General features: G+C 43.5%; 1 protein-coding gene across 1 annotated transcript; it reads left to right on the top strand.

The window, feature by feature from the left end:
• The first annotated feature begins 503 nt into the window (after positions 1-503).
• ddx56 (DEAD (Asp-Glu-Ala-Asp) box helicase 56) lies at positions 504-7,570 on the top strand. The gene is made up of 14 exons (XM_055935979.1): positions 504-614; positions 1,065-1,226; positions 2,270-2,424; positions 2,591-2,761; positions 3,683-3,773; positions 3,921-4,162; positions 4,270-4,407; positions 4,750-4,863; positions 5,106-5,200; positions 5,319-5,392; positions 6,045-6,134; positions 6,233-6,338; positions 6,443-6,543; positions 6,779-7,570. The coding sequence occupies exons 1-14, from the start codon at positions 558-560 to the stop codon at positions 6,860-6,862; spliced, it is 1,680 nt and encodes a 559-aa protein (XP_055791954.1). The 5' UTR covers positions 504-557; the 3' UTR covers positions 6,863-7,570.
• The last annotated feature ends 5,566 nt before the right edge of the window (positions 7,571-13,136 follow it).

The raw sequence follows: 13,136 nt of genomic DNA, 5'->3' as shown, positions 1-13,136 counted from the left end.
TAAATCTCTACAAACCAATAAGTATCCCATATACAGTGGATTGCATTGCTAAGTTTTGCTTAAATACATCAAAATGATTCATTTATTTTTTCATAGATGGTTGCAATGCTGTGAAAAACAGTTGCACTGCACTTTGCAGGGGACATATTTAGAGAGAGAAAACAATCTGCGTTCGTGCCCCGTGGCTCCTGCGGTCAGCATAGTATCCTGCTGCTCGGAGAACGGTATATATCATGTATATATCGAGATTAAAAACGTGTGTGTTTAAGTAAAAGTAGTCTAATATCGCCATCCAGGGTTTATTGGTCTTTACAAAATTGAGTTGTGGTATAATAATCTATTTGATCTATTATTGCATACGTGATTTGTAAATATTTTAACTAATTAAAAACGGCCAAAATATAGATTCGAAAATGTATTAATTGACGGGAATAATGTTGCCTTTCGTAAAAACAAATAAAAAATGTTCTACGCGTCCCTGCTCAAGTGATGGATGACGTAGAAGTCAAGCGACGTACACACGTGTTGAAGCCTGGTGGAATCAGAAGAGACAAGAAATGGCTACCGACAGGCTGCAGTTCCATGAAATGGGCATAGATGATCGCATTTTAAAAGTAGATGTTCTTCTCTCCTGTGAAACTATATGAGGATAAATGAATTGTTAAATTGCATGACCTCAATTGTGATATAAATCTGAGAACTATACGCCAGTAGACACTGAACGATGCTAGGATAGCTAACATACATCGCTAACGATAGCTAACTGTTAGCTAGCTACCATGTAAAAGTGTTTACTTTGCCTGTCAAGCTGTCTGGGTATCAACGTATTCAATTTTAAATGGGACGTAGAATTAACCTAGTTAGCTATGTAACTACGTTATTTCAATATGTAACTAGTTAGCTAGTTATTTAAACAATCACCTTAAATACAGGAAATTCAAGAAGTTGTCATGCAGAATATTTCAGAAAGAAACGAATGAGATCATATAACGTCCCACAGCATTTTGTTTTGATATGATTTCCTAGCTAGTAACTTAGACACTTCTTTTTCCCTCCCCACATAGGCCCTCGCGGACTTGGGCTGGGCTCAGCCCACTTTGATTCAGGAGAAAGCCATTCCACTGGCTCTGGAGGGCAAGGACATTCTAGCCCGGGCCAGGACTGGCTCAGGAAAAACAGCTGCTTACGCTGTGCCCGTCATCCAGCGTATCTTGACATCCAAACAAGTGAGAAGTAGTAGTAGCAAAGGCCATACTGTATCAAGGGGTTTATAACATTAGACCATGGGTGTCAAACTCATTCCATGGATGGAGGGTGGTATGGCTGTGGTCTAAACATCACCGTTACCATGGGTACTCCATGGCTATCAGTCCAAAATAAGTCGCTTTAAAAAATATTCAATAGTTTCAACAAGCCAGAATGTTGATTTTTTTTTTTTACATTTACATTTAAGTCATTTAGCAGACGCTCTTATCCAGAGCGACTTACAAATTGATACAAAATGATATTTAAACGTACTATACTGGTAGTCTGTGCTGTTGGTACATTTGGCTGTAGGAAGTGTGGATGAGGTATCCACAGGAAAATGTTGTTTACCCAACGTTTTGCAGCACCGGTAGGTTCTGATGAGTTTCATGTGATGCACAATATGTGAACAATAGCTGCAGGTAACCGAACGTTGTCGACCAAAGCGTGTTCCTTTGCAATCACCTGGAAGTGCTTGTGAAATTTGCCAGCTGATTGCGTGGGATAACATTTGGTCTGTGCTTTCGGGTTAAACTCGGCCATTGTTGACATACTATGCAAGTCGCATGCTAATAGCGTTCCCATTGAAAATATAAAACTGATATACAGACCAGCATACTGAAAGTCAGGTTAATAGCACTACTCTCTTGGTATTTTGTCTCCGATTACCTCCTACATGACAAAATTAGAACAACGGGTTGAGTACATTCATGGGACTGTTCACAAAATGTTAGACGAGAGAGAGGAGTCTTTCACGCTCTGATTCATAGAGGCTAGAGCGGGGCCAAGTAAGACCTCAACCAGGTGAGTGCAGTTCCTAACTAACCAGTGATCTTAACTGATTATTCTTTGGTCCATCAAGTACAAGGGAGGAGTGACTTGACTCTTCCCTCCGTTGAATGAGTTTGACACCTGTGCTTTAGACCATCTCTGGTAGTAGTGGCATAGCCCTTCGATTGGGCTAAGAGTAATCAGTAGTTATAGCGAGTGTGGAACAGCTTGAACCTTCCTGTGTTCTCTACAGAATGTACGTGAGCAGGCAGTGAGAGCGTTGATCCTGGTTCCTACCAAGGAGCTGGGGCAGCAGGTACAGGCCATGATCCGCCAGCTGACTGCCTACTGTGCCAGAGACGTGAGGGTGGCAGACATCTCCGGCAAGGCTGACCTGTCTGCCCAGAGGTCCGTTTGCTCAACTGTCATCATCTAACATATTGTTACAGGATACATTGTTCTGGTCTGTGTATTAATGCCTGGGAAGAAGGATGTGCAGTCTTCATGCGTGTGTGTGTGTGTGTGTGTGTGTGTGTGTGTGTGTGTGTGTGTGTGTGTGTGTGTTTCATGACAGGCCCATCCTGATGGAAAAGCCAGATGTGGTAGTGGGGACCCCCTCTAGGGTGCTGGCCCACCTCAGTGCCCGGAGCCTGGACCTGCAGGCCTCGCTGGAGACCCTGGTCATAGATGAGGCTGACCTGCTCTTCTCCTTCGGCTTCGAGGCCGACCTCAAGGGCCTGCTGTGGTAAGACGGAGAGACGTACACACACTCTGATAGTGTCACTAATCTATAATGGAGTACTGTTTGTGAGTGGTTATGTTGAAATGTGCTAGATTTCCATCCAATTGGCAAAAGATGTATGTGAATGTTCTAAAAATCAATACGCTAATTTTCCCAACAAGATATGTTTCCATCAAATTGACGTGTTTTGCGTAAAGGGCTGTGCGTGATGACAGTGCACAATAACAGTGCACATACAAATAACTTTTGCGGTTAAATTCCCTTGTACTGACCCCCCCCCCCCCCAAAATACAAGCTACATGGGTTTCCATCGCTTTTTCAACTCTGCTGATAATTATGTCACACTAAATGTTGCGTTGTATAGCGAATGTACCCACTCTGGTCTTAGCAGGTGTTCTCTAGCCGATAGTGCGGGAAGACTACCTACATGATGAGATTATTGTAAATAAGCACGATTCTTTTTATTTGTCGCGCGGCAGCCAATCGTGCCCCCGGAATAAGACCCTCGATATTCATTTGAAAAGCAGCGTCGGCCTTCATCACCGTGCACTTCCACCCCCCTGTGAAGTTCATCATACCTTATTTCATCTGTAGCCTAATAAAGTGCGTGCTTTACTCGCATCGCGGTGGGAGGACCACAGAACATATCAGTGCTTGTCTCCGTTTACTTCGATGCGATGGTTGTTATATCAATTTTTCGCATAAAGGGGTTTCCACCGCAATTTCTCGCATAGCAGACACAGAAAGATCCCACCTAGTCTAGGGTCATCTTGTTTTGTTGACACGTTTCCTGTTTCCATCAGGCCTGTCGTGACATGTACTTTACTTGTGTAAAAAGGTTGGATGGAAACCTGTTTAGAGGGAATCTCTCTTTCCCATGTACCTTTTTTAAATGTATTTTATTTGTGTGTGTCATTCCATCAGCCACCTGCCAAAGATCTACCAGTCCTTCCTAATGTCAGCTACTCTCAGTGAGGATGTCCAGGCCTTGAAGGAACTGCTGCTGCACAATCCTGTAAGACAAACACAAACAAGAGTAGTGCTCATTTTAGTTTTCCTTTTCACTATGTTTTTCGACGGTGTGCCCAACTGAACACGGCCCTGCTTTAATAGCATATTCTCTGTCGGAATTCCTCTCATACGGTGTGTGTGTGTGTCCTAGGTGATTTTAAAGCTGCAGGGCTCCCAGCTGCCAGACAGCTCCCAGCTGCAGCAGTACAGTGTTCAGTGTGAGGAAGAGGATAAGTTCCTGCTCATCTACGCTCTGTTGAAACTGCACCTGGTTCAGGGCAAGACCCTGGTGTTTGTTGGGGCAGTGGAGAGGTGCTACAGACTCAAACTGTTCCTGGAACAGTTCAGCATCCCCACCTGTGTACTCAACTCTGAGCTGCCTGTCCACTCCAGGTGAGGAGGGTGGGAAGGAACGATGTGGGTGTTGATTGACATCCATCCGTTTATCCATCAAAATCTGAACACTTTCCTGCGCTCTCTCTCTCGCCCCCTCTCCCCAGGTGTCACATCATCACCCAGTTTAACCAGGGGTTCTATGATTACATCATCGCCACGGACGAGCAGGTATTGGTTGATCCCACCACCACAGCGCAGGCCGCCGAGGGGAAAGGGAAGAAGAAGAAGAAGAACGCAGGGAGGTATGGGATCCTGCACCATACAATTTAGTCATTTAGCAGTCGGTCGTTTTAAACGCCTTATCCAGAGTTGAAATGATACTGTTTGTGCTTCAGTTTGGACTGAAGCTGTTTGTTGTAGCAGAGAAGGAGCCACTTAGTTAGTTAGGAAGCTGTTCTTCAACTCTGCACTAATGCAGGGGGGTAATCAGTAGTGTACACTGTAGCAAAACGTTTCGCAACGGAAACGAGAGTTCCTATTGGACAAATTCACGTGGCTCCCTGCTTCGTTTGGTTCGGTTCATAGGTAATACACCCGAGGCGACGGTATAATGACCCTTGACCTCTCACACCTGACTCCCACAGAGCCAAGGACAAGGAGTACGGCGTCTCCAGGGGAATCGACTTCCAGAATGTCTCCAACGTCATCAACTTTGACTTCCCCACCACCGTGGAGTCCTATATCCACCGTGTTGGGCGGTCAGTGTCAACATAATACAACAGAATACAATTGTATTGCCCAATTTTGATGTAACAAGCCTGTACCTCCTGAAATAACACACAAAGGCTACATCTCAAATCACGCCCTATTGCTCCTGTAGTGCACTACTTTTGAGCGGAGCTCTAGAAGAGGGTGTCATTCAAACTTTGCCCCTGAGCTCTCCGCTCAAAGGATGAAGGTATTGGGTAAAGCTGAACAATTCAACCTTTTCCTCCTGTAGAACGGCACGCGCAGACAACCCAGGTACCGCTCTCACCTTCATCTCACACACAGAGCTCCCCCTGCTGGTAGAGGTGGAGGAAGCACTCATGGGAGGTAAGATCAGCCACTGTGTTTCTATCTGAGGTAGTCTGTCTTTGTGACCCTGTTCTCTGTGCGGATGGAACGGTAGTCTGTGTGTGTTTGACCTAGCGTCTCTGTTGTGCGTTTTCAGAAAATGCCGAGTGTGCTCTGAAGCCGTACGAGTTTAAGATGGCGGAGATTGAGGGCTTCAGATACCGCTGCCGGGTACGTACATTACACCTGGGATGTTATATCACACCTGTTCACCTCACACTAGAGGGCTGCGGGTCCCAACGAAGATCATTGCGGCGCGGTCTGGATTTTTCATCCTGCGGTTGGGAGCAGGCGGTCAGACAAGACAACTTTGGGATTAAACTATTTTTGTTCCGCAGATCATTTGGAAACAGTCGTCTTTCTGCTTTGCATGAGTTGGCCTACCTATTGTGTTCAAATACCTTTTTTTTGTACAATTCGCTCCTGAAGTTAAGTAAACCCTCCTGGTCGGGCGTGCGAGATCAAGTGCACCTAGTTTGGGTGGACTCAATGAAAGAGAGTAGGCTGCCTTTGCATGAGAATCACGTGGCGGTTACCTCTCCAAGGAAATGTAGTTTTAAATATGATTAGGCCATGTGAGAATGTCTGGTAGTTTAACCTACTACTTGGGTTATTTTTGCGTGTTTTTGATATGGCTGGCAAGTGAGCTGCGTCACATATGCCTAAAATAACATTGTGGGGCTGCATTTGGGCTCGGGGCCAGTTCTTGCGGTAGCGGGTGGGAGTTGGACAGAACCAGCGGGTGTGGGCAGGTGCGGTATGAAACGCTGTGGGCTATACACCGGGTAGTTTGGATTTTGTATGAATACATGTGTGTGTCTAGGATGCCATGCGGTCAGTAACTAAGCAGGCGGTGAGGGAGGCCAGACTGAAAGAGATCAAACAGGAGCTGCTCAACTCCGAGAAACTCAAGGTGAGTGGGCTTCTCTCTCTCTCCTTCTCTCTCCTGCTCCCCTTTGTGTTTCTCTTCCTTTTCCACGGCACTGATTGGTCAGTTGTTCTGTCACTTAGACATACTTTGAGGACAACCCCCGAGACCTGCAGCTGCTGAGGCACGATAAAGACCTGCACCCTGCTGTCATCAAGCCACACCTGAAGAACGTACCAGAATACCTCAGTAAGAGACACACGTTGCTTAGGGACCTCTCTCCTATCAATGGTTTTCAACATTACACTCAGCTTACGGTAATATGTAAACACTATTCTCATTGGCCGTTTCAGTCCCTCCGACGCTGAGGGGAGTGGCCAACCCAATGTCCAGCAGGAAGAGGAGGAGGAGAGAGAAGCCCAAACCTGATGGGGTCGTCAGGACAACCTTTAAGGTAAGGTCCCGAACTAACTCTAGCCCAGACATAACTCTACCCCTATACCCCTAGCCTTAACCCTAACCTAGCTCAACAAAGACCAGGCTGGGGAGTTGCAGCTGTTCCATTAGCTTTTTCCCCCCTATTATTTCCTTCACACTGGGAGCAACAAACAATAAGCAAACATTTACTTTCAAAACTGTAATGGATACTCTGATCCGTCTAACCCCGTCTCATCCCTCTTTCTTCTTAGAAGGACTTCCGAAGCAAGAACCCCTTGAAGAGTTTCCGCTACACTGGGGGGAGGAGCCGAGGGGGCATGGCTGGCAAATCCTAGGCCTCCATGTCAACGTGCACCAATCAGACTTGCTGTGCACAGCTGGCCTATGACATCACCAGTTTCCAGATTAGTTCAGATGGAGAGGAGACAAACTGAGGAAGCCATTGTAGACTACTGAGATGCAGCTGGTGTGTCCAACATCAGGGTGGTATTCACTAGATCCCAAACGGAAGAGTACTGACTGAAACAGGGCGGGACTGCCTGAACTTTTCCAATAAACGCTAATTTAAGTTTTGCTACGTCTTGAACCGGTGTGCGCTAATGAATACCACCCAGGTTTGAGGAACCTACCAGCAGCACCATTACTCCTCTGTCAGTGAACCAACATTCGAGTTTCCATTGTCTGGTTAGAAAACATGTGAACTCAACAGAATGTGCCTTCCCTCAACACAACAGGTGTTTCTCACAGTAATGTAATAAAGGACTGCATTACTCTAAACCTCCACTGAAGCAAATTACCTTCACTAGTGTTCAAAATCCTAATTTGAAGAATGAAAATGGCCATTTTGTTTCAATAAGTAACTTTCTATTATTGAATTGGAATCTCAATTTACTTCCGTAACTGAAATGCAACACCTGTTTTACTACACACGTGATGTACTTTGAAATGTCTGTGTGATTTCAGATGGTTACATGTGGGTATTGTGTCTTTGTAACATAAGAATTCAGAAAAGTAACATTTATTAAATGGTTTGTGCTCTTTAAGCTGTTTGCTATTAATCATGTCAGTTGCAGAGGTCTCTCCCTCTAATGAAAGGTTGTTTGGGGACATGCTTTGGATGTATGCATGAAATGGTGCTATACGATTGGACACAGTGTGGAAAAGCTAGAGGAATTTACAAAAGCCATGACATGGTTTAAAATAATTGAATTGATCGTAATTGCAAGGCCATATCTTGTTTTCACATTTAAAACAATGTACGCGTATGGTTACATTTGAGAACGGTAAGTCATTATCATTTTTTACCATGAAACAAGTATATTGGATAAAATGTTCCAAGTGTCAAAGGCATGCTGCACACATGGTTGGTAGGCAGCTTAACCTTGAATGATGGTATAGAACATTTGGTACATAGTGGGGCTGTGCTGTGGTGTACTTGGAGGCATGGGCGTGCCATGGCCTGGAGGGAATTATACCATGGATTATTTTAGTAGTCCAAGGGCATGACAAAAATATTTTTGTCCATCCAGTTTCCGGAGACGGGTATAGAATCAGTTCACAGTCCAGGCCTACATGTAGAGAGAAGGCACGTTGCAAGTCCTAGGATTTAGGTAGAGAATTAGAACATCAATCAAACACGTTCCTACCCATTAATTTAAAAGATTTAAGGGTTAAATTTGAGTAGGGACGTCCCGAGGAAACCGGATTGTACTGACCAAGTCAAACAATTTGATGAGTTCTTCCAGTCGTGTGTGCAATTAAGTCACTATAACCAGAAAACGGAACAATCAACCGCAAAAAGAGGACGGGTTTGTATCAACTAGCTAAATATAACATAAATCAGACAACGTTTTGTTAAAAGAATAATCAGATCAAGTGTCTATCAGTAACGAATTCACCAATGTTAGCTAGCTAGCTGCACTAACAATAGTAGTCATTAGAATCTTTTGTAGGACTGTTGGCTCTGTACGTTCCAGCTAGCAGTACTTCTGGTTGAACCTCAGGGTACATAAAGATAACTATGGAAGCAATGTTAGATTGAAATATAACTAATTATTCCTTGATTTATTGGCTGCTATATTTCATTTTTCAGACCCCCTGGCCCAGCAACTCACTCCCCCAGTCTGTGAAGAGGAGGTTTCCTGTGGGCAGCTGCACTGAACAGGAGTGGAGGCCCAGTCTGGGGCAAGAGGACCCAGAGCCCACACATATTAAAAGAGAAACAGGACGAACTCAGGACCGTTCAGGAGGAAGAGCTGTTTCAAGCTATGGAGTTTGACGCCAAAGGCCCCATATTCACTATTGCTTGTGTGAGAAGCCTAACCCAAAGTGAAGAAAACAGAGACCCAGCCCCTCAACTGAACAGATGAAAACAGAACCTGATGGAGAGGACAACATGGCAACAAATCAAATTGTTTTTGTCACATGTTTCGTAGGTGTAGACTAACAGTGAAATGCTTGCTTACAGGTCATTTTCCAACAATGCAGAGTTAAAGATAAGATTTTTAAAAATAAATAGAAACTGACATGAGGAATAAATACACATAATGATTTAAAATAACATGGCTATATATATGAAGCTCTGAAGCTGGAAACACTTATCTCCCTCACTAGCTTTAAGCACCAGCTGTCAGAGCAGCTCACAGATTACTGCACCTGTACATAGCCCATCTATAATTTAGCCCAAACAACTACCTCTTCCCCTACTGTATTTATTAATTTTGCACCCCATTATTTATATTTCTACTTTGCACATTCTTCCACTGCAAATCTACCATTCCAGTGTTTTACTTGCTATATTGTATTTACCTCGCCACCATGGCCTTTTTTTTGCCTTTACCTCCCTTATCTCACCTCATTTGCTCACATTGTATATAGACTTATTTTTCTACTGTATTATTGACTGTATGTTTTGTTTATTCCATGTGTAACTCTGTGTTGTTGTATGTGTCGAATTGCTATGCTTTATCTTGGCCAGGTCGCAGTTGTAAATGAGAACTTGTTCTCAACTAGCCTAACTGGTTAAATAAAGGTGAAATAATCTTTTTTTTTTTTATATATATATATAGAAAGTAGAAAATAAAATGGCTATGTACAGGGAGTGCCAGTACCGAGTCAGTGTGCAGGGGTACAAGATAATTGAGGTAGACATACTGTACATATACAGTCCATTCAGAAAGTATTTATCCCTGACCAAGGCCCTTCTCCCCCAATTGCTCAGTTTGGCTGGGCGGCCAGCTCTAGGAGAGTCTTGGTGGTTCCAACTCTCTTCCATTTAAGAATGATGGAGGCCACTGTGTTTTGGGGGACCTTCAATGCTGCAGAAATGTTTTGGTACCCTTCCCCAGATCTGTGCCTAGACACAAACCTGCCTCGGAGCTCTACGGACAATTCCTTCAACCTCATGACTTGGTTTTTGCTCTGACATGCACTGTCAACTGTTGGACCTTATATAGACAGGTAATTGCCTTTCCAAATCATGTCCAATCATTTGAATTTACCACAGGGGACTCCAATGAAGTTATAGAACCATCTCAAGGATGATCAATGGAAACAGGATGCACCTGAGCTCAATTTTGTGTCTCATAGCAAAGGGTCTGAATACTTTCACACTTTTACTCAAGTAGTTTTTTTACTGGGTGATTTTCACTTTTACTTTTGAGAAATGTTCTATTAAGGTATCTTTACTTTTACTCAAGTATGACAATTGGGTACTTTTTCCACCACTGGGTCTGAATACTTTTCGAAGGCACTGTATTTCAGAAGAACATAATAGCATTCTCTGAGTTGTCCTTATGTTAGGTCCTGTTTTTTTGCGGAGGCTGTACACAGTCACTCATTCACAATTTGTCAAGCACTTGATAATGCCTAGAATTTCATGGTTGCATCCCCTTCGTGTGGCCGTAATCTACCCTAAAAAAATCCATGCCTTTTGTGGCCATTGGCCGTTGTGGTCTTCTCCCTGAGTGCTGCGCGCTCCGAATCACCTCTCACTCACATGGCTCTCCTTCACATCTTTCTCATAAGGTACAAGTGAAGACAGACACATCCGGGACGCAACCGCACGTTCCTAGGTGCATAATGAAGATATTGGAAGAACTGTCCACATTTACTTTTCATCAGCCAACAAGATGAGTAGGCCTAACGAACAAAAGCACTAGCCTATGTCAGTCTACTATCCCCCATAGTACAAAATAAATGTTGCGCAACGAGCTCATGGGCTCTCATGAAGTGTTTGACTAGATTTTTGATTACATTTTCATTCATGTCAGAGTGATTAGAAGGACAATAGAGTGCTGAGTACCATGCAGTTAACACGTTTGGTAGGTTACTAATAACCAGCATCAGAGCTTGGAGAAGCCTAATTACCGTGACTAAACGGTTATGTGAAATTTGACTGCCTTCATGACTCGTGATCCATGGTGTGGTGGTAATATGGTCACTACAACGGTCCTAAATGTGGTGTCCCGCAGGGTAGCAGACTTGGGCCATTATTGTTTACTATTTTTACAAATAACCTTCCAATGACCTTTAATAAAGCCTGTGTGTCTATTTACGCTAACAACTCAACAGTATACATGTCGACTGCAACAGTAAAATAAATAACTGAGACACTTCACATAGAGCTCCAGTCAGAATGGGTAACTAGCAATAGGCTAGTGCTAAATATCTCAAAATCTAAAAGCATAATTTTTGGGACAAATCACTCGCTCAACGCTAAACCTCGTTTAGATCTATTATTGAATAATGTGGCTATTGAGAAAGTTGAGAAGACTAAACTGCTGGGTGTAACAAAGCAGCACGTAACACACTTAGATGAACACAGAACAGTCTCTCCTGGCTCAAAGTTGAGAGATTGACAGCATCAGTATTGGTCTTTGTGCAAGATATTGATGTGTTGAAGGTACCAAACTTTCTGTTCAAGCAGTTGGCACTCATCGGTACAACACAAGACATGCAACCAGAGGTCTCTTCACAGTCCCCAGGTTCAGAACAGAGGCTGGGAAACGCACAGTATTAAATAGAGCCATACTACATGAAACTCTCTGCCACCCCAGGTAACTCAAGCTAGCAATAAAAAATAAAAATAAAAAAACACATAAAAGAACACCTTACTGTACAAAGGGGACTGTGAAGAGACACATCCATTTTATATACAGTATACACTGTATATGTTTGAATTTTCAAAGTAGTTTTCATTGGATAGGCAGATAAAGCATTTTATTCAGAAACAATAACTTTTGCAAATAGAAACAGAATCCTACTCATTACTCCACGTGCTTAATCTACGTCACTTTTGTTTTGAGCCGACTTCCCCGCTGGCCAGAACAGGGCGGCAGCCTGGTGTCACGCCCTGACCTTAGAGATCCTTTTTATGTCTCTATTTTGGTTTGGTCAGGGCGTGAGTTGGGGTGGGCATTCTATGTTTTGTGTTTCTATAATTTTCTATTTCTATGTTTTGGCCAGGTATGGTTCTCAATCAGGGACAGCTGTCTATCGTTGTCTCTGATTGGGAACCATACTTTGGTAGCTATTTTTTCCACCTGTGTTTGTGGGAAGTTGACTTTGTTTAGGGCACATAGCCTTTGAGCTTCACGGTTTGTTTATGTAGTGTTTATTGTTTTTGTTCGGCGTCATTTTGCTAAAATAAAGAAAATGTACGCTCACAAAGCTGCACCTTGGTCCTCTCCTTTCAACAGTCGTGACACCTAGATCCAAAACGAATTAACTTTTCACCCGGTGCAAACTCCACCCACCTGGGCACCCGGTCCAGCTTAATCGAATCTCCTGATTGACTTGTTAATAGAGACAGGTGACTAAACATAATTTAAACGGCCCTACTCCAAAAGAGCCAAGTGAGCTACTGGGTGTGCAGACCAATGTGCCAATCCTGCAGGAACACTTCTTGATTCAGCTAATCAAGGAGCAGCTGATTAGTAGAATGTGTGTATTCATACTGGGGCTGGAACAATGTCCTGCGGAAGGGTAGGGCAGCCCTACTCTACACAAGGATGGTTAGCCAGCCACCCCTGTCATAAACCATATTGGGCTGGTTTCCTGGACACTGATTACACATACTCCTCCATGTTCAATTGAAATGATCAATTTAAAGTCCTTTTTAGTCCATGACTAGGATTAATTGTGTCCGGGAAACTGGCCCATAGATAGATCGATAGATAGATAGACTTTGTCTTCTAACGCAGCCTGCAATGACCAAGACATGTTTCACTTTCAGCTACATGATGCAGCTGTCATGCAGATTTACTGTCATGCTAATTTCCATCCACATGGATGTGCATGCACACGTGAGACATTATCACACTCAACAGCACAGGGTTTGTAGCTAATGTTAGTTAGTTAGCTAGACAGCTGTTGTTACAAACTTGTCACTGACATGGTGAATAACGACACAACAGGACATATAGGCAGCAGTTTTTCCTGTAGTACAACGTTTAATAACAAAACAAAATTGGCTGTAGCAGCTAATAACCTTGCCAGCTAGCTAGTGCCTAAAAGCTACAGGGAGAAGTGTCACTGTCGGATCAACTTTCAGTTTTTCAACACAGCAACAGATTTCTGCTAATGACAGTTTGTCCGGTTAAAGACTGT

This window comes from Salvelinus fontinalis, chromosome 10, assembly GCF_029448725.1.
Source record: "Salvelinus fontinalis isolate EN_2023a chromosome 10, ASM2944872v1, whole genome shotgun sequence".
NCBI classification, from domain to species: Eukaryota; Metazoa; Chordata; class Actinopteri; order Salmoniformes; family Salmonidae; genus Salvelinus; species Salvelinus fontinalis.
This window is presented reverse-complemented; position numbering and strand designations above follow the sequence as displayed.